The sequence below is a fragment of the Vespa crabro genome, chromosome 9, assembly GCF_910589235.1.
Source record: "Vespa crabro chromosome 9, iyVesCrab1.2, whole genome shotgun sequence".
NCBI lineage: Eukaryota > Metazoa > Arthropoda > Insecta > Hymenoptera > Vespidae > Vespa > Vespa crabro.
In genome coordinates, this window is record NC_060963.1 from 276567 (window position 1) to 302429 (window position 25863).

Sequence of the window (25863 nt, forward strand, 5' to 3'; positions counted from 1 at the left end):
TATCAGATAAATCCCTTCCATCACACAAATAGTTTTATTATAACATTATGATTTGTAAAAGCGACCTCACTATTAGGTAGGTCAGTTCGATATATCTTTGCATGCGATGAATTTGGATAGATGGCGATAGCGTTGATAATGAAACGAATTATGAATTATTCGATCCACCGGCAGTAGGAAGCAGCACTTTCGAAAAATATGGCTGCGCTTGTAACCGGTGTTTCCACTTTTCTTAATATATTTTCACAAAGTTCAAGATCGTTAGGGCGTGATGTGAGTACGATTAAAATCCTTCAAATTCTTCATGTCTGTATATATATATATATATATATATATATATATACACACGCACAGAAAATTTCAGTGATATTTTTTACTATTAAATGATTATTTATGTAGGAAATAACTTAACCTTTTACAAATCCATATTTTCATATTTTTTCTTTTGCTTATGCGAACTATAATATTATTGTAGTTTCAACAAATACGCAATTATGTCGGCTGCAGAATGAGACGCGATGCTAAGCGTAGAAGATTGGCTGGAGAATATGCAGAAGAAAGATTGAGATTGGTTGCAATGAAGCGAAATGACATTTTACCTATTGAAATTAGAGTAATTAAATCTCTTTTAGAGATTATCCATACGCCTTTTTTTATTTCACAATATATCTTTCTTAATATTTATTTTAGGATCTCGTTGAGAAAGAAATACAAGAAAGAATTCCTAGACAGACTGCTTTAAGACAATTGACTTTTCGGTGTGTACTAACTTCGCGACCTAGAGGAATCGTATACAGATGGAGATTATCAAGGATAGTGTTCCGTGACCTAGCAGATTATAATAAATTAGCTGGTATACAACGAGCCATGTGGTAGGACACGAAAATGATAAAGAACAAATTTGATCTTTATTTCTTCCCTCGTGTATGGTTCATGTTATATATGCCTAGTTTAAATTGTAAGAAGTGAAAAATACAAAAAGAAAAAAAAAAAAATCTTAAAATTCGTTTTATTTCGCTTATTCTCATCTTAGAATTTTAAAATGATGAAATTGTTCATTCGACAACATATTACTGAACTATAATGACTTCGTTGGCCATTGTCTTCAAGTTCCGATAGATAGCGCGCAAATTTAAGCAATAGGATCAGCTGTTCTTCCAACGATCTCCATGGTCGCCTCTATTTACAGTTAAATAGCGGGAGAGTGCCGCATCGTCGTTGTATATTTTTCAATCTATAATTAATACCGTACGTATTTTTAATTATATAAGATTTAATTTTTAATCGTAAATAAAATTAATGTAATTATCAAATTATCAATCTTAAATAAGTTTTCATAAATATTTTTTTACGATGTAGAAAATATGAAAATTTCTTTTGTATTTATTTGCAGTTTTAAACCAAATCAAAAACTGGTGTGTAATACATAATGAATGACTCATTTTTAGAAGATTTAGATTTATTGCCAAATGAGAAAAGAAGTTTTGTAGAAAATCAAGTAGATCGACATGTAACGATCAGACACACAACCTCTTCGCCCTTACAACGTTTGTCGGAACAAGATGATTTTGAAAAACTCGTACAACAACAACAAAAAACTGAAAGTGTCTCGACCAAGGTATCAAAATTGCCACAGATCAGAGAATCTAATAAAAAAGAGTCGCCTATCAAGGATGTAAAAGGTTTAACCGAACATGATACCAAAAAGCAGATGGTAAAAGCAAAATCCTCCGAGAGGAAGGACAAAGGTGCTGAAAATAAATTAAAATCAATGGAAAATAAAGTTAAATCGGACTTTAGAGATAAGGATAATAAACAAGAGGCAAAAGTTAAAATATCAGAAAGTAAAATTATAATTAAAGATCATAATCGTCGATCTGGTAGTTATAAGGATAATACCCGTTCCTTGGACAGTTCCAGTAAAGAGAACAGTCGTCCGGCGGATTCTTCGAAAGGAAGCACTCCTCACATTGATATGACGAAGGAAAGGGGAGGGCGTGTGATTGAAGGTTCTATTAAGAAGTCTGAAACAAAAGAATATGATCCAGTTGCATTACTTAATGCAATTAAAGATCTCATAAGTACATATACCAAACAAGAAAGCACAAAATTGTTAAAAGCTATGCAAGACTTTCATATAAATTCACAAAAAACTTTTATTAAGAGTACATTGTTACAAACCGATGAGATAATCAAAGAAATACATCCTACAAGGGATTCAATTCGTATGAGAGCATTAATAGAAGAAAATGAAAGATTACAAGAGGATTTAATTATTTTACAAAAGCGATATAGCGATTTACAAAAGAAATTAGACGAGTTAGAATCTCTTAAAGAGGAAAACACAACATTGAAATTGAAATGTAAAGAATTATCTATGCACCAACAATGAATATTAAAACAGACTTTAAGACTTTAGACGTAACATACTTCAAAAGTAATGACATTTAACATTTATATAACGTGTCATAACTACTCTATAGATTGCCAATGAATTATTAACAAATCTCTGCCAAATGGTGATATTCTAAACTTCCTATTGTTAATTTAATTATTAATTCTTAAGTAGGAATATATATATATATTAAAAGTTCCCCATAATAAATGTAATAAACTGTGCCTGCTTGTAGGATATTCGCTCAATTGTTAATCGTACGAACAAGTATGTTATAACAAAAATAATTTATTTTTATATCATTCCATTACTACTTACTTATAATGTAATCCATTGTTAGCGGTCACATTTGCGCATTGTTACTCCGCTAAATGAATATATATATATATATAAGCAGTATATCATTAAATCGGTATATCGTGTATAATGTTGATTCGCGTGATAGACCGATGATAATGCATTAAAAATACATTTAATACATTCTGCATAAATATTTATTAATTACAATGTGTATGCAATCATTTAATAAAGAATTTTATTCTTATTAGATTGTTATATTTTAATACTTGTAAAATGCTTTCAAGCATATATCTTTTATATACATAGTTTTATATTATTAACTAGAAAGTATTAAGCATAATGAAGATTATAAAATTATTTATGAAAATGTATACTTAAATGCATAACTCATGATAGAATTCATATTAAAAATTCAACATGTCTTTTAATGAATGATATATTCATTAACAAATGATTGATAGAATTTGTTGATCCATTTGTACAATTACGAAGAGGAATTCTTTGTGAATTTGTATAGGCCATTTCTGAAGCAACCAACAAACATTCCCAGTACTTGATTCGTGTGTCATTTCTTTTTTCTTTTTCTTTTTTTCTTCTTCATTTTTAAACACATTCTTTATGCGTCTTATTTTTTTCCGCTTTCGGCACGATCTTATTAATAAAGCGTATATATTTCACATTTCGTATATAATTTAAATCTAAAAGCATTCGTCGTTTTTATTAAAAACTTGCATACCAAAGGCTTTACATTTTTTCATTTATAAGCCACTTATAAATTGCATCATTATTAGAAGCATGCCTCTGCAGCAGTTTTAGATAAATGAAGAGTATTCCCGTTTTTAACATTTCCTTAATAATAAGAAATAAATCTTTTTTGATATACAACTGTTTTTTACTTCACCTACTCTCGAAGTTGACTTTCTGTTTCGGTCATCAGGATTGATTCTTATTGTATAAAATGAACACACTATATATGCCATATAATACACATCATTCTTACGTCATCAGATGGTCACCGTCATTATTAATAATTTAATCACGATGAGGTCTTTCACGCGATTCTCTTCCTTCTGCTTCATTGCCATCGTCTTCTTCATCTTGATCCTCATTGTCAGTGCGCTCTCCTTCTTCCGGTGGTCTCGTCCACCTATAAAGAATTAAATTATAGAAGATATAAGATCGTTTAGTGATAACATTGGATTATAATACGTAAACGCGCACACAGTTAAATTAAAAAAAGTATAATAATAGATTTTAACCTGATAAGGGTTTCTGGAGATCTATATAGGAATATGAGTTTTGCAAACAAATCTTCTTCCAAACACAGGTCACCGCTTTCGCGTACTAAATAAATATCTAAACATAATCGAAGAATTCTGTCGACGTACGGTAGATCGTCGAACATTATCTTTGGCGCCATATCGCTTACCACCTTACGCATCATTTGACTTATCACGATTACAGCAGTAGTATACAAACCCAAAATTCTAATCGAAAATAAATAAAAAAGCTTACAGGATTATGCGACGATAATATAAGTTTAGTGGTTTTTTTGTCTCTTATAATTTTGCCTTACCCAAACCCACTGATAAAGCTCAATTCTTCTGGAAATACTTTATCGTTGAAAAGGAACATCGTAATATATTTGCAATCATTCAATGGTATCTTTTGTAATAAATCTAAATAAAAACGATCATCGCAAACTTCTTGTACGTTCCACCATTGCTGATTTGCACAACATTGTCGGTCAATGGATAATTGAAGGCTAATATTTCTATATAGATATTTGTCAGTGGGCGTATCATCGTCCTCTTCATTTAACGCTGGAATTGATTTCTTCATTTTTATTCTGTTTTAAGTTTTTTTTTTCTTTTTTTTTTTTTATAATAAATACGGCATCTAGATATTATATTCTTACATTGTGAGTTCGATAGTTTCATTAATTGTGAAACAACTTCGGCGGATCTACTGGTAACTTTGAGGAATTTTGGAAATGAATATGGTACGTTTATCGTAGCATTAGACGGACTTAATCCGTTTATAGATAACATATCTACTAATGTCTTCCTCGTAGGATTAAATTCTCCATTTATAACTGCTGGTAATATGACGTCATGTCGACTCGTTGTTTTACCAGACGAATCTTTCACATCCGTTTTTCTAGAAACCGTCCATTCAATGTGAACGATAACGTCTGCCGAAGATTTCAATTCTTCAATTAATCTGTGATAAAAAATGTCCTAATATAATAATTTATAAATAAGAGAAATCGCTGGAAATTGCTCATGATGGATTAGGACGATTACAATTAGAAAATTTAATAAAAAAAAATTAGAAATTAACAAGCCAAATCGACGAAGTAAACCTTAATTTGTCAGGCGGTGAAATATCCCATAATTTTCTGGAGAAACCACTAAGTTTAATAATCGCTACATCTGTATTGATATAATTTTCTAAGAAGGTAACCGCTGCTTTATCCTGAGTATACAAGTCCGTAAAATTTTTATATTCCTCTTCTTTGTATCCCATGATCGAACTGGTCTGAGCAGACATCGAATAAATCGGTTCGTACGGTCCTATCGCTATCTTCATCGACACCTCAGAAGGCAAATTCGAAACGCCAACTGTTCCGCCAAGTGCGAACAATAAAAGAGGGAACCATATAAGACCTATTATGACACAGAGTGCACCTCCGCCAGCGAGATACTTGCTCATTTGGGTCTTTTTTTCTCCTCGTGGTTGTGGAAAATCTGTTTCCATTCCGCGCATGCACTGTAATTCGATGCAAAGTATTTTATAAATGAATATATCATCTTCGATCTATGATACTTTTATTTGGAAAATACCTTAATTTGATAAATACTGGCAAAGATATCTTCCATTTTAAACCAATCCATTATTGTCATAGAAGTATCGGTCCAAATCCAATCCATGACAGCTCGCAATTCAAACAGGAATGGAACTAACATGAATCTATGCGAAAGTAATAAGATTTCATTCGATCACTTTGTAAGATGGAAATTTAAAAAATATATAAAACACATATCCACCCTTTAAATAAGACGTAATTTACTATGCTATATTTCTTGCATAAGAAATTGCCAAGTATGCGGGTTGGATATCCTTGGCGCAATTGGTATGCTGCGAGCAACAGATAGAAACATTTCATCATATACCAGATCTGTGGTGGTAATTTGTAATTAAATTGTCTGCAATATTAAAAAGATATGATATATATATATATATATATATATACACATATACATATATATGATATATATTGGAAAGATTTGGAATAAATTATACGACATATATCATTTCCATTGGTAAATGTATCACCTTTCCGTAACGCTCGGCAATATGAAGAACATCCACATGTGAACTCCAAATATCAGGCAATATTGAAAGATCAACTTTCCGACAATGGATTTTCTCAAGAACAAAGCTCTATCGATAACTATCAAAGCAAATTGAAGTAATAACATTAGTAGGAAAGGCATGGGCACTCGGTTTTCTTGCAAATAAGCCGTCACTCCACCATCGCCCTGTTGTGTCTGCAGAAAAAAAAAGTAATATTAATGTCGAGATTACGAAATGATAGAAAAAGAATCGTATCGCTTACACCAAAGGCAGAAAATCCAAAAATCAGCAGAAGAAAATTAAAGAAATCGCAAAGAAACATGTACGCATAGACATTTGTCTTCTCTTTGCCGACGGGACTAAGAATTTTAGTAAAGAATTCTTTCATAGGTTCTAGATACTTGTTAAATCTGAAATAATTTCGATGATACAGTTTAAATCGTTCGGATCATTTCTTTCTATCTCTGATTTTTTTGACAAAGTAAACTTACGTCATATTCATGGTTGTCGAGATGTTCTCATTGTGAGGATGTATCTCTTTACCTTGAATAGCTACAAGCTTCTCATTTTCATTTACCGTTACTGCGTTATTTTGCGAATTCGTTTTCTCCTTAATATTTAAAATCTTACCCTTTGGTGTTTTAATATTGGCGTGTGATCTATATAACAGAAAAAATCATCAATGCGACGAAAAAGAGAGAGAGAATCTTGCCTATCGTAAATAAAACTATTATTAACGAACATACTCTGCAGTTTCTTGCTGCCAAGAATTCGTCGTCGATTCTTCCGTTTGGCCATCACCAGAAGGAGGATTAGGAGGTTTTGACTGAACCACTGTCAAATTAGAAGGGATAATTTTCCTCGGCCTCGTCGACGGTGTGGTCCATTGTCCCAATGATTTGAGCATGAACCTACATTCGGATATTTACAATTTAAACGTTATCATTTCAAATTTATTCATTGAACAACAATGTCTCTTATGTTTTATATACTTTATGGAATAGAAAGTAGTACCTATGGAAGAAAACCATAAGCAGTAATAACAAATCCCATAAGGCATAATTTTGTTGTTGTTCAACGCCAATGATTCTTGGCGCGAAAAGCGGATCATTAGATGTTGCTTTTCGACTCCAAGGAATGAGTTCCAATTGAAAAATACATTTTATAATGACGATTGCCTGCGGACATATACGTATAATAGCGTTTATTAAATAAATTCTTAATATACGCATATAACATCGTTTTTCAGATTTGACGCTTTGTACAAATTCTTACCTCCGTGTAAGCGATTAAAGTCACCCAAAAGGTTTTCGAAGGTCGCGGTATCGTGAGAGAACCCCAACAAAACACCATCAGAGGTAATGGCGTGGAGATGACGGAGGCATTTTTAATTTGATGAAGAAATACCATAAAATAACACAGGAGGCTCGAATGTGCCAGAATTCCAAACCATATCGATGCTGCCAATTGAATTATCGGTGGTTGATCAACTTCGGACAATTCTGCAACTTCCTCTTCGACTTGGCTTTGCGATATTTGCGAGAAAATCATGCTGCGTGCAGAAAGTATTTGGATCAGCTTTTAGTTAGACATTATTTTTTTATATGAATTTGCAGAAAGCAATTGTATGTTCTTTTGCTAATCATCAATTTCTGCAAATCATCAATATTAGAAAAAAGCACATTTAAAGCTTAACTCGGGAACAATGTAAACGTACCTGTAAAATAGAACTAATTATAAATTTCATAAATTCGAATCTTTGAAGATGCACGTGCTAAATAAAAATAAAACGAACGAAATTTTCACTTTATACCATAATTCTTTGATTCTTCAAGCAGGGATATCAACGAAAACATGAAATTGTATCTAAAATATATGCCCATATACGACGTAGACGATAATTGTGATCAATGCTAAATGTAATAAATGCGTGCAAAAGTGTATTGAGTTATCGCTACTATGCAAATAATCCATTCAATTAAAATATACAACGCAACCTCGATACCTAGAGGAGGACTTGTCCAATCCTCGCTCCAAACTTGGCGCCAGGATTCGTATATGAGGTACCGTCAGCGAGCTTTCCTTCCTAGCAGAAATAACACCGCTCTTTCTACGTTTATTTTAGATCACATTGTCGAATACAGTTAATGCAATATTTCTCGATAAGAATATGATAGGACGATATGTTAGGGGTGTTACAAGATAGGATAGAATGGAATTTAAGGATTAAACTTACGGTGGAAGGTTCTGTTTGGATACGTCATTTTGCGTTTTGCAATTTTGAAAGTACTGAAAGTAATATCCTGTTATAGTCGAAAGATACATCATGAGTAACGTGACTTTTTGTTCCTCATATTTCTTGCATTTCTAGTTAAGCTTGGAGAAAATAATAAATTTAACTATATTCATTATATTGATTTTAAAGAAACACCCTAGGTAGGATCGAAGGATATGATATTAAGGGAGATTCTATTTATTACATTTCTATGGGATCTTTGTTAAGATATCAAAGCACTTACCTCTCGATTTGCAATTGTTGCTGACTAGGACCTTCACCGGGATTAGCACCTCCTTCTGTATCTTCATTAGTTGTCGATCTGTCAGAGCGAGCACATTTACTACTATCCTATACATATATAAACTACCGTATACATATATAAACATATGTTTAAGAGCAAAGAAGAAAAGAACAAAAAGGAGCTATAACTATTCGTACAGATACAAATATTGTGTGTTACTACTCTTTAAAACTATTTAGCGATCTTTTAAGCTATATTAACTTTGAGTGATCATCATTTCATTTACAAAGATGATTGTCATATAGTCGAACTACGTCGCTGAGTCTACGAACATACTTGTTAAGAAGACAACTAGAAGATGGGGATATTTCTTAAGGATATTAAAATTAAATCACATTTCAAGTACATACAGTAGCGTGAGATAGCACAATATTTCTGACGTATACATTGGAAATAATTATATATACCTACACGATTTACGTTTAAGTAGCAAAAAATGTAACGATAGAAAAGTTTCCTTACCTTTCTTGTACCAGTGGTATCGGTTGCCACATTTGATTAATCCCTAATCTAAAACCCGTTCTGAAATCCGATTTTTCCTGTAAAAATAAACGAAGAAAAAAAATTTTTATTTCATTTAAAACAAACCAAAGTGTACACTCTCGAAAGGAAATAATATATTAGGATATATACATAATGTGCCATACCTTCAATAGTTTCTTCTCCAACGCTAAAATCTTGCGAATATATCTATAATCTCGTGAAAATTGATTCAGATATTTAATCATCGAGATCAAAGTACTATTGACCATTACCAAAAAGAATTGAAAATATGTAGAAATGGAAACTTTTTTTTCTTTTCCGTCATCCTCTTCGATACTCCTTTCCACCGTTTTATCTCCTTGCTCTCTTTCATCCTCGGAAGGTTGCGGTTTCGTCAAGTCCACCGCTCCTAATTCTTTTTCTTCCGATTCAATCTCGTCCGATGTAATGCTCGTTCGATCGGCGGCCTAATATTTCCAAAATATATAAAACAAAATATCAATTTCGTAAATATATGTATCGTCCACGTATATTTTGATATTGAAAACGATCATACGATCAATTTTTAGGATTTAACATATATATATATATATATATATATATATATATATATATATATATATATATATATCACCGTTCACGGTAAATAAATAAATTAAACGTCTCTCTTATCAAATCCTCAAATTGATAGAGCCGATCGTTTACAAGTCTAGCAAAAATACAATCGCTGATTATTCATTATTAACGATTATTGTTAAATAACAAGAAGCTTGTGATTGCAGGCCCTAGACTGTAAAAAACAATAAATAAAGATAGTAAGCGCAATATATCGAGCGATTTACATGTAACGTGTGTATGTATATATATATATACACATATACACATACATATATATATATACACACATATATATATATATATACACATATACACACACACATATATATATATATCAGCGACGAAGTCTCGCTGTCAACTGCATCTACGAACATTGAGAATAAATACGCAATAAGAGATTGTCGATGTCAAAAAGAGAAGAGCACACGTAGATATACCTTCGCCATCATTTTGAAGAAGCTGAGAAAGCGCGTGAGAAGAATATATGTTCCTGGTGGAAAGAAAGCGATCGGATTTACAAAGAATTATTACATCTACTGTTAAAACTCACGAAAGTTTTTCAATTATGTTGAATTCCCTCTAATGCAATTACATAATCTAACATATATTTAGCTAGCTGAAATATGTCAAATTACGATTCAATATTGACTATATTAGATATGGAAGATTAAGTACACAGATTACTGAAAGAAGATGTATGTGTATAAAAAGATAAATAGAGCATTGCAGACTGAAGCATATAGATGTTACAAGCTAATTCGAGTTTCGTGCTATCGCAACTTTAAAAAGATTGTCTGTGTTTGCTCAAATCTTTCAATACGATTGCGAAATCAAAAGATAAGAAATTTACAAAGAAAGCTATAGCGTTTTTATTTCACGATCGAAATATTATAAGGTAATAATTAGTTTTGTTAAGGAAGAATAAGAGAACAGACCGCGTTTTCGTGACGAGATTCGCCCAGCGTACACGAAAGAAAAAAAAAAAGAAAACAATGAGATAAAAAATAAGACGAAAAAAAATATAAAATATAATCAGCGGTGGTGGCAACAATAATGGCAAGAGCAATTGCAGCGGCGGTGGCGGTGGCGGCGGCGGCGGCGGCGGCGGCGGCTCAGGATGGAAGGAAGAAGAATTAGCAGAATCATGCAGCCTTTCTTTTTCTTTTTTTTGATTGTTTTCTTTTCTTTTCTTTTCTTTAGTTTTTTTTTTTTTTTTTTTTTTTTTTGTAAAGGGATCTCACGTCGGTCGGCACGGCAGTCTCGGTCTCAGATCGCGCGCTCAGATAGGACATGGACGATTTCTTCCGCGTCAGCGGTACGCTCCGACGACGAAGTCTCAACGCATCCTTTTTCGTTCCTCCATACATGGCAACGTGGGTCGCTATCGCAATGTCTGTCTTAATCAGCGTATCCATCAGCTGCAAGGACCACACTTACGCTTCATTTTCTTTCCCTTTTTCATCATATTTTCTTTTCCTTTCTCTCTCTTTCTCTCCTCGAGAATAGGCACAAAGTGAAAAAATAAGAGCATACTTTTACTATATTCGGGACATTTTAAATATCAGGCGTGCGTGAAATGAGATCAAATCGAGAAAACATGAAACGTATGTGTACGCGCAAGTATGTTGATAGGTAGGTAATAACGCAAATCAAGCTTAGCCAAAGGTTCCTTGATATCGTGAAACTTGAATATCAAGAGGGGTTCATTTTTATATTGTCTCAAGTCCAACAACGATAATCGATTCGTTTCTATGAGCGTTTCATCAGATTATAGTCTTTGGGTGGATAAACGAAGAGGGAAGAGTTAGTAAAATCTTTTTTTCAATACAAACGAATTTCATCCTATTCAAAGGACATACCTCCGTTATTGTCATTCTTCTGTCGTGTGTATCTTCGTGGATTTGTTCGTCTTCCTTTCGTTCTATCTCGGTATCAGCCACAATATCGGTTATATCGTCGTCATCCAAATCGTCGAACATGTAGTAATCGCCTGACCTGATGGCTGATGAGAAAAAGTCGTTATTATTATTATTATACTATTGCCTGATAGTGATTTAAAAGAAATTAAAGCCATGCACCGAATACAAGAATCTCTTAAATTTATAGACAAAGCAAAGAATACCCGAAGCTATTCATAGTTGAAGCCAAATCAGATTAATTTTGTAGAAATTATTTATTTATTGCTCGCATAAATAATTTTTCGTAACAATTATCTAAGAAATATCAGTTCCGTTATTTAGACAATATTTCAAAATTGTATCTGATTCGCTTCTCTGACACATATCATTGATAAAATTAATTTTAGTAATTTATGTCTCTTCGTTAATATTCCTACATAGACGATAACATACATAATGTACAGAATTAATCGTAAGATTAATTATTAGGGTAATCACAGTCATTAGCGACATCAGTTAGACAAGCTGTTATATGTACAATAATTAATACAAATAATTAGTACTGCCTGTAATAATTTCATGTGGTTAAATTGGAGAGACACCGGTCAAGACGGGAATAAAGCTCAGAGTTAAGCCGTAAAATTTATTAATTTACCCTCTCTGTTGGTCTTTGGCACGCGAACTTTGTACAACGGCCGAGTCCCTGGATAAAGAGTATCTAACAAAACATAACATGAAGATAAATAAAATGTAGAATGAAGAAAAAAATATATAAGTGGAAAAGGTGATGAAAAATACTTGACATAGGAGCTGCCTTGTAATAATCTTAAATCTCGCCGGTTGAAATAACGGCGAACAAAATAATGATTTGATTTTATAACGATGAGAGGATAACGATGAATTAAAAGGAAAAGAAAAGAAAGGAAAAAGTAATAAATCAATGACCTGAATGAGGCGACTACTAAAACTACGAAATCCTACGAAAATGAGAAAAAGTTATACGCTATGAATCGTTCGGAGGAAATCGCAATTCGTGGAGGAATTATTTTACAGGTAAAACAGCCAATGAGTTTCTACGTAAATCGAATATCTTCCGTTGGCTGAGTGAAATATTGTAAAAGGAGAATTTTATTTGGATTGCTGTTGCCGTATCCCAATCGTCGCTTTTTATACGGCACAACGAAAGTAGAAAAGAAGGTAGAAAAATGGCCTGGGTTAGTGGTGATGGATAAGACGAACTAAGAAGTGCTAGAGCGTGGAAGCTTATGTACAGGACATCGTAGCAGACTGACGACGAGGACGTTGTTTCCTGGAGTGTCGTTACATGTGTGATGAGAGTGCGGGGAACGAGAGGCGGTTGAGACGATGGACTGCCTCTGCGTTTGCAGTCCGTTCATCCACGGTGGACCGATGAAACTGGATTGACGTCGATGTCTCGTCGAGGAGGTCAACGAGCGATCTTGAAGAGGCTGATCGTAGGGCGGAGGAGAGAAGACTGGGAAAGTTTCGTCGGGTGAGGGCCCACGTGGATTCAGCTCGCTACTCGGCGGAGAACCGAACGATATACGAGTGGGCTCGAGATAAGCCTCGAGGCTCACCGTCATGATGGCCGAATTCGGTGTTGGCGCTTGCAAGAGCGACGCCGTTCTTGGCGTTAACGGAGGTGGCTCGTCATTGTTCTCGTCGATCGGCGTCTGATAGCCCTGAGGTGGCGTGTGACCCGACGATACGCACGAACTCACGCTGGAAGACCTCGCCAAAGGTGCTTCCCCTTTTCGTTTGCATTAAATAAAGAGACTCCGAATTAAGGTGCGAATTAATGTGCGTTTCACATGCTCGGCTCACTAGAATAAACTTCGTCGGCTTCGATGATAAAGGACAATAGGTTCGAGAGGGAACGAACTCATCAAAAACGTTCGAAAGTGTTTAAGGAGGGTCAACAAGGGATTTAAAATTAATATCATTTTTCTTGTCAAACTGAATTAGGACTGAATTACGGCCGAATAAAGAATTTGACTTTTGGCCTCTTCTTCTGAGACGTGTCATTTTCTCATTACAATTTATAATAATATCGTATCAACAAACTTCGTACCGTTCATTAAATATATTCGTCAAACAAACGAACTAATCCAATAAATCGATCGATCCTATTATTAGAACGCATTTGAACTTCGACAATTGCGATCAATAATAAAGAAACAATATCTTACCTATTTTGTGGGTTTCAGGTTCTCTATACGACGGTCCTTGAATTTTTCTTTGATTAGCTTTAATCTTGTCCATTTTGTATTTGAGTTTTTGTAGGATAGCCTTTTCCACATTATCTTGGATCTTTATGCGTTTCTGATGGAGCTCCTCAAGAAGTTCAGCACCTCGAGATGCTAATATACTCATTGCCTTTGTTTCGTCCACGATATGGAAGAAATAATAACTTTTAAAGAGGCGCATTTGCATCAAGAGAAAGCCAAAACATAATCCATCCCAAACCATGCCGATATCCTCTCGTGGCACTTGGCAAGTATCTCCTCCGATTTCTCCATCGTTCGTTGCACTGTGGAATTTTTTTAGACAGGCAATACCTAGTAATTGGACTAGCCAGTAGGCAGAATCTTGTAGCTAAACAATGGAATTATTGTTTTTTTTTTTTTTTCCGTCATTATTACTTGTTTCTTAAAAGCAAACTTTGTTGAAGTATAAGAATAAACGAAATAATAAATGAGATATTATTACCTCCTGCATCAGGATACAGCCGACACCTTGGAGTAAAGATTTTGAAAAGATGACAATGACGTTATAACCAATTAACATATTCCACCACTTGAGTATTGTCTTGACCGGTCTCAAGTAGAAATCGCTACCTTGCCACAGTAATACGAAGGCACCTATAAGATATCCAAGGGAGAACAAATTTGTCCTTTTTGTTCCAGCCAAGAACATAATGGAAAGAGTGATCCACATTAGACTCATCATACTGCCACGTTTAAATACATCCAACCAGCAGTGTATGTGAGAGACGTAATCTTTAACCGGATTTATAAAATTCGGATTGTCCATGTCTTGATAAACAGAAAAGTTATGACCAGCGACGAATTCTCGAACGGACAGTATGTTATTTTGTTCAATACTAAATACAAGGCTCTGCCGACTGATCATCATTAGTAATAAAAAGTCGCCTAAAAGCCAAAGGTAATAGTTAAGGGTAATCGTAGCATTTCACCATTGCAATAAGAACGAATACCTACAGATTAATTTCTTAGGATTTGGTGGATAATCTGGATCTGGAAAATACATCCATTCTTGCAGCTTTCGTAACGTCTCCGAATGACTCCATGGATATTCTACATATTAAAGTTGGATGAAAATAATATATTATGTTACATCGATGAGCGGAATTACGTCACTTTGCAATTCTTATTAAAAGTGTATATATATATATGTACATATATACCTATGCAAAACCATGTAGGTGGTGCTACTACCAAAGCATATTGTATAGGCAACGATATTATAGCGAACGTTTTAAAGAACGGCCATATTCTAGAAATGGTTTTCCTCTTCAATGAGAAGAACAATAGAAGCCAACAACCATAAAGAACGGAATAAAAGTCGAGTCTCATGCCAATAAGTGCCACAATTCCGATAAGGCACATCTCAAGGCCGAATTTATAAAATCCATAATTAAAGAGGAACTTCAAGCATTCCGGTATACCCTTGTCTGCATCTACTCTGCTAATATTTGGAAACATAACTTGTGGAGTGTCCAAAGACTCTCCCTTCGCATTTCGATAAAACCATTGTCGAATTCGAATGATTTTTCTTAAGGTCGTTACTGTGACGATACCAATGTATCCCTTCAACAATTCTGCGAGATGTCCAGGTTCACCCTTTTTTATACCAAACCATTCTACGATGTTATATACGGTTTCATTGGTACCATACTTTTCTGCACTATCGTTAACTTCTTTCTATAAGCAAATAATTCAATCGATTTAGCAATGTTACTGCGAAAATGAATACAGCAAATAGTCATTTGTTGGTACTGCTGACTATATTTACTCACCGTGCAATTTACATTCCAATTATTATGATCGATATATTTTATCTGATACAACATCTTAATTACCATTAAGAGGGCAATGATCGCAGCTATAACGTTGATCGACATAATCTGTATGTTCCTATTGAAATTAATTATGACAACTATAGCAAGGACAAAGAGGAGATTTATCGCGCATACCTAAAAATGAAAACGCTTACATATTATAGGGCCATTAATAAGAACATATACAACAACTCACATCATTGACACACAAAAGAATCAGAGAAATAAAGATAATTTTCTGCATGTGAATTTCCAGGAATAACCAGGTATAATTGTAAAAATTGTACACATGATCCATTAAATTTCTTACAAATTCGATTCTTTCCAATCTTGACATACCTATAAAAAATACATAATAATGTTTAAACACGTATTATAAACGATCCGATATTTGTTTACGTTTAAACGTAATAAATTAATATGCATTAACGTACGCTTAAGTTGGTTCAAAGTATACATATTGGATGTTTCTTCCTCTCCAAGAATAATTTGTGCAGGCGACGTTGTGGAATCATTCAAACTAGGGGTATGACCGAGACTCGATCGTCTAAGAGCACTTTCTGGTCTAAAAAAAAGTGATCAATTGTTAAAATTATACTATAATAAAAGCCCACGAATGGTTGAAAATGTTTTATTTATTCAATCGACATACCCGAGCTTATCGATAGTCGTTACTTTTAAGAAGTCATTATGAAAATAATGCATCTGAAGCACTGTGATAATAACGAAAAATGTTGGTATCAGCAGTCTTACAAAGAAATCTTTCGTTTCATATATTTCCAAGCCAATATCCATTTGTCTATGGAGAAAATAATGATTATAATAAAGGACAAAATAAATTGTGGTATAACGTTGTGTGCTAAATGCGAGTACTTGCAATTGTTCGTTTATGCCCAAATAATTCCAATATTTCGGAAAATTTTGGAACTGATAGGTATATACTAGTATCAACATGATTACCGAATAGCCAATGACGGTTATCCAGAATGTATACATTACTTTTCTCCATACTAACCAGGACATCTGAAAGTTTTCCAATCGATTTTACTCTACGATCTTACTTTAGCCGATATTTAATCGCGATTAGTCAATAATCAATATTTGTTTCACCTGAAATGTAATCACGAAGAAAAGGAACAACGACATGTAAACAATCCTAAAAACTGTCATTCGTTCACCGGTGATACCACAAATGAAGAGCATAATTGCCACAACGGCTATCCAGAATTTTGTCAGGAGTTGTTTCAAAATTATACCGACGTCTTTCATAAATTTGCTTTTCACTTCTTGTTGTACTTCTTGATTCATGGCTGTGGTGGCTGTGGAAACTGAAACGTGCAAAGGCGCAACCATGTCTCTCAAAGTAGACAGTCGTCTTTGTTGTTTCCACTCTGCTGTATACTGTCTCATCGTGATCCAAAATATCAACATGAATGAACACTAAAAGTGGAACGGATCTATCATTGCTTTTTTGTTTTTCCATTTCTTTTTTTCTTTTCCTATCCGAAAAAGAAAGATATTTGATTTTTATTTTATTTCGAATATACCTTAACAATCAGATGCCAACGACTGAGCTCTTGAGCTTTGCTGAATCCTATCTCGGATATTTTTATACCGTTAATCGTCGTCGGCAATTCTTCCTCGGTCAAATCCATACTGTAAACGTATTGCCCGAGTAACAAAAGAGTCGAATAAAAGACGATAAAAGGTGAACATTTCATCATTGAAGCACGTTTATTGGACATCATCCATAGGATTAAAGCCCAAAGTAAAAGAGCAAAGGTCATCCAACTGTGATACATTATACTCCACGTCTAAATAGGTAATAGAAAAACGAATTAACGAATTCGAAATAATCAAAATCGAAATAATCGAGATCTATTTCCTTACCATCATGATAATATTCATAGCGAGATATGAGGAATTAATTAGTAACTGGAATATCGAGTAAACTGCCATAATGATATGTTCCAAAATTCCAGGATTATCTCCAGGTGCGCCTGAAAAATTCATTGTTAACGTCGGTAACGTTAGATAGTAACGTGAAAGTAAATTTCAATGAGAAATTACGAACCCTCATCGAGACTTTGCAATTGAATACCGTCATCTTGATGACCATCCTGTATGATAACGCTGCCGGTAGAGTCTTGCAAAAGTCCCGTTCTTCCAGATCCAAAACGCATCAACTAACAAACGCAACGTTCGACATTTCATATATTTACGAGGTTAAATTAACGATGCTCAGAAAATATAAATCAATCTACTAATAAAAGTTATCTTTAGACATCTTTTTAATTACATTGAATTAATGTCAAGAAGCAAAATTATTATATCGTTAAGCATTTGCGTGCAGGAATTAAATTGTGAAGGAAAAAATTAAATTGTGAAATGAAGTGCTTTCACCAAAGTGTTAGTACGAGTAATGATAGCGTTGAAAAAATATCGAACAACAAAATCTTCTTCATACATACACGTACACTAATTAACGATATAGAAACTCGAAGATAAAGAATTATTTAATTACTCGTGCATATTTGAACGAAATACGTACGGGTGTCCTCTCGTCGGGAATTGTCGTCGACGTATCAATGATCGGCCTCTAAAACAATGGCAAACTAAACATAGCGGCATCCAAACGGAAAAGTGTTTTGCTCAGCGTTAAGGAACAACCATAAATCTGTAAGGCCACAGCAAATCAAAATTCAGAAAGTTTTTGAAAGAGACCGAAGCATTTTACAGATCGATTCATTTTATTCCATTTATCCTGCAAAGTGCCACCGTCTCTTTCGCTAAATAAACAAAATTTCGTTTTTTTTTTTTTTTGTTTTGCGTTACAAAGCATAATTACAAAAAGAAAAAAGAAAAATCGAGAGAAAGGTATCCTTCCAGGAAACACAATCTGAAATAAAATGTCTTTCACGAGAAAAAATAAAGAAATTCCATGTCCATGCTACACATCCAGATGTTTAACACGTGGGTGTATTAAGGTGTTTAAGTACGTTAAGACTTGGCTCATGCAGGAAAAATCCTTACGCGAGCCTTCCGTCGTGCGGATTGCCATCTTTGGGACGGTGTCCTTCGTCTGATCGAAACGTGTCTGGACAATGGCGTATCCAAGTTCTCGAGCTTACCGCTTAATCGTGCCACTTTCTTTGCCTGCAAAGCTTCATTAGTAAAAGCTACTTATCGGCTAAAAGAGAGAAAATAAAACCGATATAAACGTTATATTTGCGTTGCTATTTACTCTTGACAATATCAGTCTCAAACTCAAACGATTACTCGCGTGGACTCGTTCCATGTTGACTATTTATATCGTAATATTTTGCTTTTAACAAGTTATCGTAATATCGCGAGAATGTATATTAACTTGTAAACAATTTGTCGGTATAGCGACGGTACTAATTACTTTTTTCATTTATTGATAGATTAAATGTCTATTCTATGACGCAATAGGCAGTCAAATGTATTATTTAGAGCTCTAAAAATTTGGACGACGCGTCCATTGTCCACGCTTAAATGAAAGCTGATAAAGAACACCAGACATAGATGTTAACCGAGTCTGTTAATGCGGCTCCGATAGATTTGTTACTTTGTTAGTTGAAATTGAAAGTTGCTCAAGCATGTAGTTATTTAACAATTTTAGCACTCTCTTTTTATTATGTTAATTCTTATAAATAAAAATGGGCATACTTGTCATCGAAAGGGTATTTACGATAAAGCCTCTAGGTCTCGCTTCAAAATTAAGTATAACATCGAACCACTAGGACGGCCATAAAGAATCGAATAAAAATCCCGTAAGTTAAAAGTAAATAAGCTCGTACGGCGAGCTTAATTCAATCGAATCTTAACTTTGGATCGAAACCTATTGGCAATTATACAACATATGTTAAATTGAATAAAATGACTTACTGGTTTTTTACTGAGAAATTGTGATTGCAGAGCCAGGACATAGTAGAGCCAGAAGAGTCTCAATGCGTATCCATAAGGTAACCAATCGTTTTTGTCCGCATATTCGACGTACCTCGGTTGATTACAATTAGTATGATAAATCGCAGTGAGCGCGAAATAACGAGACCAAGTGCTATTGACTGGTATGAGTTCTTGAGGCCATTGATTTTGATAACTGAGTAGCGCTAGAATGTGTACGACTACCACGACCATAACGATTTTGCATAAAATTGCAAAACCTTTTCGTAATTCCTTGTTGCAGGCCCACCATGTGGCGGCACTGAGAAAGACCAGAAAGTAGAAAGCTCCTTCCACCGATGGCTTCAAGGATGCCGTACAGCACAAGGAGGCAAGAACCACGTACGTGCCGATATGACCGAAGAAGTTGATTATCTGCATAGCGAGTGAATAGACGAATTTACATTGATTCTCAACGAGTAATCGCGAAACTTTATCAAATCGATTTTATGTCACCTTCGTAGTCCTATCCTCGGTTTTTTTGGTGGAATCATTAACACGTTGAACGGGTACTTCCTCTTCGTCATCGCCCGGTTTACGTTGGGTTAAGAAACGACATGTGACGTATATAATTATCGTTGTCGGTAAAACAATCAATTCCGGTGTCAGCCAGTAAAATACTTCCCATACCGTTGTACTATCTAGTTTTACTAAACCTATGTGTCTGAACAACTTTTCCATAAATTGACCTGCAAACGCATCATCGTTGTTTACTTCGTTTAAGTACCCTGGATTATATCATTTTCTGTCATACGTACAATCTTGAAGAAAATAACCATATGGCGGCATCGCTAATAAAACTATGTGAAACGTGAGCTGAGTTATGGCGACGAGGAAGGACAAGCAGATGCTTGCTTTCAAATAAAGTCCTGTATGACCGGACATCGTTTTGCTTGTGGGCGTTGGGACTATCGGCGAATATAACCCAAGTCCCAAATATACGAGTGATAGTCCTACCGGTCGCCATATCGTACCTTAGAGATAATCATTAAAACTTTTATTAACTTTAGTAAGGTATGCGATGATGTCACGAATCTAAAAAAAATTCTTTCTTTTTCGTATACACCGTTAACGAACGAAACTTGCGATTCAACGATTTTACAAGAGGAAGCATTCAGCGTTGAGTTTAGATACAGAATACTAATTGCTATGACGAAGCGCGAAAGAAAGATCGTCGCTCGTTGTCCATTTAAAATGCCCTAAGAGCGAACAATTATTAAAGTATTATCATAGATTGATTGTGGATTATAAAGTAACGCATGGCATTTGTAACTTTTCTACCTATGTGTAATTAATAATCCGGACGCTCTGTACTATGCTAAATACTTATTGCTAAATTTCGATATTTGACATTTTATCTTATATCGTACTCCATGTGTGCGAATTATTTTTTAATACAAAAATTTCTGAATATTTTACATAGAAGAAAAAAAAAAAAATATATATATATATATATATATACATAAAATGTATGCATACATAGGTAATATGAGTTATACGGAAAGATAAAGGAAGTTGATAACCACTTTAATTTCTTCACGAGTCTAATAATTTATCTTGCCGACAAAGTTAAAGGTCAAAGCGGACCTAGATGAAAGGAGGATCACGAAACTCGTGCGTAATGAGGTCACACGCATAGCGGAGAGATTTCTGTCATTCCACGTTTTTTTCTTTCTTTTTTTCATTTCTTTTAAATGGGATGAAACGACAATTTATAATTCGTTATTTTATCATTAATTACTTTAAACTGGCTGACTTGTTTAATCATCCGTGTTACTTTACGTAACATAAAAGAAATTCTTGTATACTATTAAATTACAGAAGAGAATATTTAAGAGAAATGGACAACGTCGAGCGTTGTGACAACGTCGACGAACGATAGGGAAACGAAAACTTAGGTCATCTAATTTTAGGCAACATTTAGGCACACTGGTCAAAAATGTCGCGACGAATATCTACTAGAGATTACATAAAAACTGAATTACCAATTCTAATATAAGACGATAATGGATTAAAACAAATATTTTACAGTGCAGCAATACGCTTTCGATATTACAGAATTGATAATGAGTTTCTATTTCTGTTCGTGACGCTGACAGAAAGAACAAACCGTTTTTCCTGTGATACAGAAACACTGACAGACATTTACAACGAACTAAAGGTTCGCACGATCTAAGGTCATTAATCCGTTGTAAAAACCATTCTGATGGCGTGATGTCATCGAACATAGCTTTTATCTATCTTTGTTCGAACAGTAATAAAAATCGTTGCTTTTTTTCGTTCGATCGGAGACCATTCCAGCAAATTGCAGTAAATTATTTTCTTCTCTTTTTCTCTCACCATTTTAATTAACCAACGATTCGTTTCGCATAGTTAACTTACATCCTGCTAATATGGCCGGAAATAAGACCCTGAAAAGAATGACGTTGAACCAATATCTCGTCATGACTCGATCCACACGGTTGGTATTTCACCCTGAAACAAGAAGAAAAGGAGACGATTCAACCTGATTAAGGACTCAAATACATATTGAGATGTGGTATTACTCTCGTCAATTCTCTCCCTCTCTCGCTACAATCGATACGGCACTGCTGCAGTCGAATGCCTTTAACCTTGTTTTATACTAGGAGACGCAGTGCTGACATTTTAAAGATCGCCTTTACAACAAAAAGGTAGCAATAAGTGCTCAGATAGGAACGAACATAAACATCAGAACGGTCGAACGTAAAAGCTTAAAGGCTTTCGAAAGCAACGTATGTTCGTTCGTGCTTCACTGCCAAAAAGATAACGGTTCCGTTTTGAGAATCGATTTGTATCGAACCACATGGCATGCTTTAGAAAACGATGGGTCGGTATTTTTTTTTCAAACGCGTTTGCGATAATGGAGCACGAAGTAACATTGATGATACCTGACAGGAACAACAATCGCACTTTTCCGACTCCATTTCCTGGTTTCGTCATAGATATTCTTTCCATGAATGAAAATCAGTACGAATTCATTCGGTTTTATTCAAATGCCAAGTCTTTACTCCTAGAGTCTGTGCTTTCTATTTGCGAAGACGAATCAATAGTGATGTTTCTCGCTGGTAAATGATCTTTATTAACGATGAGTAACGATAAAAATCATGCGTAGAGGTCTTCTACGAAATGGCGAAAAAGTAATGGCACACCCAATTTAATTACGGAGCAATTACAGGGAAAAAAGGAGAAGGTTCGTCTCATTCCATCGGGAGGTGCGCCGACTTCTCTTTCACCATACGACACGAAATGATAGATTCGAATTACCTACGGGATTCGCGATTACATACTTGGACGAAAAAAGAAAAAAATGAGCTCGCTCAAAGTTATAGAAAAGAGAAAGTACGCAGCGAAAAAAGAACGCGTGATAATGGCTAATATCGACAACGAAGAGATTACGTATGCATACATATGTGCCCAAATTTTTCGTTGCATCGACGCACAATTTCTTTGTACGGCCTATTATCTGGTATATCAGTATAGTAATCTCCACTATCGAAAACGATCTAATAATTTAAACTTGATTACCACAAATTAACCATGAAAATGTTTAATGATATCGACACGATCTCGAGCTTGTTTTTTCATAGAATGTCTTTTAAAGAGAGCGACGAATGTGTATCATCGGTCGAAAAGTCGTTGATCTTAATATTTTTCTACTCGCAAAGTCCTTTCTGCTCAGACAAATTCGTTCATTATCGTTCGTTTCTTTCGTGATAACTTTATCACAATTTTTTATTTCCGACTTAAAACGCAATAACTATCCATATGATATAACAAAGGTGTTTGCTGTAACAGAGAAATGATATATATATATATATATATATATATATATATATATATATGTACATTTTATATTGCTCAATGGATAGAATACACGTATCTAGCTATTCGTGACACGATCGATCGTATCTAGAATAACAGCGTGGCCAGAACTATCGCTTTCCTATGACCGTTCGTGAACTCTTTGTTCGTTAGATACGTATTTCTTGATTCGGCGTAATGACTAATAATCGACCGGTTTTTATTTTATCTTCGATCGACTTTAGACATTCATTTCATCTTCTTTAATCAATCATATTTCGTGTTTTTCTCTAATTAATATTGGAGATCTCATTTTAAATGAGAGAAGGAAAAAATTGAATTATCTTGTACTACGCAATCCGAAAAGGAAAAAGTTATGGCGGCTCGTAAACCAATACCGTCTCGATGATTTTCAAATCTTTTACGACCCTACGAGACGTACTACGATCCTAGAATAGCCATTTACGGAAGGGTGTGCACACGAGAATGACGTGATGTATGTTATGTTTTGCGTGCTAATACTCATGACATGCGACACGATTAATCAAGGGAGTGTGTCAAATTTGAAACGGCTTCAAAGTAGATATAAGCATAGAGTTAAATTGTACTTTTATATTTAATTGCAATTACCTAATCTAATCTCCCCATCTCTCTGTCCTTATCTCTTTTTTTCTGCATTAAAAGTGGAATGGGAATACGCGTAATACGATAAGGGTAATTGATTTTTTCTCTATAACTTATTCTCTTAACTAATGAGATACATACATACATACATACATATATATATATATATATATATATATATATATATATATGTGTGAAACGTATATCATGAGAAAAGCCGAAAAGACAAACAAGGGGCACCATACGCCGTTTTATCGCGCGAAGATTCAAAGAACGGTGGGAATTTATTTATTATTCGCATTGTGCACGTATACGTAGGGGCATACGTTGACGAGAACATAGGTGCTGTCTTTATAAACAGATCGATGAACGGCTTTCGGAAACTGTGCCAACGGCGGTTCAATCTCGGCGACCTCGACGTGTTCTGTTAAATCGTAAAACCTTGTAAATGTCAACTCATTTACGACTATTCGCATTTCGGTAAGAAAGGGGAGAGACTTTTCTCGGTTCGCTTTATGACGATAAATGACAATAAAAAAGCACGGCGGATGATAGATAGTCATCGAGAAATCGATAAGAAAATCAAGCCGATTGAGCTTCGTAAAAAGTATCTTTGAATCAATTCATAGATCAATGTGATACGATTTATTTGTTCTTTAATTATAAGAAATAACATTCGAATTTGCTCGCGAGCGGTATATACGTTGTCACGTAATATATAACAACAATAATTGCCGTATCCTGAATGAGATCATTCAAATGAAATAAAATAAAATAAATTGATACTTTGGTCCCGAGTTCCGAGAAACTGTAATAAATCAGATAGAAGGCACGAACGTGATACGTACCAAAGAGATTTACCAAAAGGGTACCGCCTCGATCTTTTATCGTACACATTGCCAGTCCTAATTTTATACGTGGTTCCGCTTTCTACGAACGGTCGAATTATGAAGCGAATAATAAAAACTTTTTGCACAAGCACGACACCCATTAGAGTGGAACTTTAGTGGGATCGAGCAGGAAAATAAGGAAATAAAGGAAAACACTTAACCTCTACGAAGAAAATATGGAAACAAAGAAAGATAAAGGATTAAGAAATATATAAGAAATATAAATACCTTGTACGATGGGACTTAAAACATTTCCTTTTAGAAACTTTCCACAAAAAACCAGTCGTTTTTCGACCGATCGAATCTCGAAGAGAGCAATCAACATGCGCTCTCCTCCTAGTCCACTCGCGAGCACCCCGGCATCAAGTAACAAATGTATCACCAATTTTCTTATCAACAAACGCTATGTTATATTTACCGTTTTATCATTTATTTACTTATTTTCCTTAAAAGTTTCTACGATTAAGTCGCACAATTATCTTCGAACGAATCGCAATCAGGTTTGGTTAGGACCGTCGAAACGTAGGCCCGCTTTAGAATACGCACTACGCACACGAGAGTTGGCTCGCGCTCGATCCTCCTCTATACGTTTTATTATTTTACGTTAAGCGACTCGCAGAGAAGACGCATCCCGTTGCCGCAGCCGGCACGTTACTACCGAAGCGATAAACACCACTTGTTTCGAAACATCTCCTTTCTGCGCGACATGTCAATCCCTACTACTACTGCCGCTCACCGCGTAATCCAACGGCGGACAGAGCGGCGATTCGAGCATGCGCCTTAGAGCGTTCGATGATGTCTCACCGTCAGGATCGTACATATTGGT

At 34.8% G+C, this 25863-nt stretch overlaps 3 protein-coding genes across 12 annotated transcripts; 2 read left to right on the forward strand and 1 right to left on the reverse strand.

Moving 5' to 3' along the window:
* Positions 1–114: 114 nt before the first annotated feature.
* Positions 115–1008, forward strand: LOC124426874 (28S ribosomal protein S14, mitochondrial). The gene is made up of 3 exons (XM_046969057.1): positions 115–273; positions 476–613; positions 691–1008. Exons 1-3 carry the CDS (start codon positions 199–201, stop codon positions 874–876), a joined length of 399 nt encoding a protein of 132 aa, XP_046825013.1. The 5' UTR covers positions 115–198; the 3' UTR covers positions 877–1008.
* Positions 1009–1093: 85 nt separating this feature from the next.
* On the forward strand, positions 1094–2939 carry LOC124426867. Its single transcript, XM_046969042.1, has 2 exons — positions 1094–1248; positions 1394–2939. Exon 2 carries the CDS (start codon positions 1430–1432, stop codon positions 2390–2392), a length of 963 nt encoding a protein of 320 aa, XP_046824998.1. The 5' UTR covers positions 1094–1248; positions 1394–1429; the 3' UTR covers positions 2393–2939.
* A 447-nt stretch (positions 2940–3386) lies between these two features.
* Positions 3387–25764, reverse strand: LOC124426855 (piezo-type mechanosensitive ion channel component). Of its 10 annotated transcripts, XM_046969015.1 has the most exons (40): positions 25266–25762; positions 22084–22176; positions 20460–20675; positions 20158–20390; positions 19645–20076; positions 18769–18891; positions 18287–18334; positions 17810–17921; positions 17626–17735; positions 17283–17549; positions 16846–17175; positions 16613–16758; positions 16388–16534; positions 16170–16300; positions 15932–16074; positions 15694–15870; positions 15082–15598; positions 14876–14971; positions 14364–14806; positions 13844–14249; positions 12289–12351; positions 11595–11737; positions 10977–11153; positions 9282–9584; positions 9097–9173; positions 8575–8652; positions 8061–8141; positions 7331–7607; positions 7070–7233; positions 6802–6966; positions 6547–6714; positions 6318–6465; positions 6035–6249; positions 5746–5904; positions 5542–5668; positions 5061–5467; positions 4614–4918; positions 4272–4518; positions 3955–4182; positions 3387–3842 (listed from the first exon to the last, which is right to left on the reverse strand). In XM_046969015.1, exons 2-40 carry the CDS (start codon positions 22145–22147, stop codon positions 3728–3730), a joined length of 7788 nt encoding a protein of 2595 aa, XP_046824971.1. In that variant the 5' UTR covers positions 22148–22176; positions 25266–25762; the 3' UTR covers positions 3387–3727. The 10 variants fall into 10 exon arrangements, with proteins under 10 accessions (XP_046824971.1, XP_046824975.1, XP_046824972.1 ...); XM_046969019.1 differs by lacking the exon at positions 18769–18891; XM_046969016.1 differs by lacking the exon at positions 18287–18334.
* Between the last annotated feature and the right edge of the window lie 99 nt (positions 25765–25863).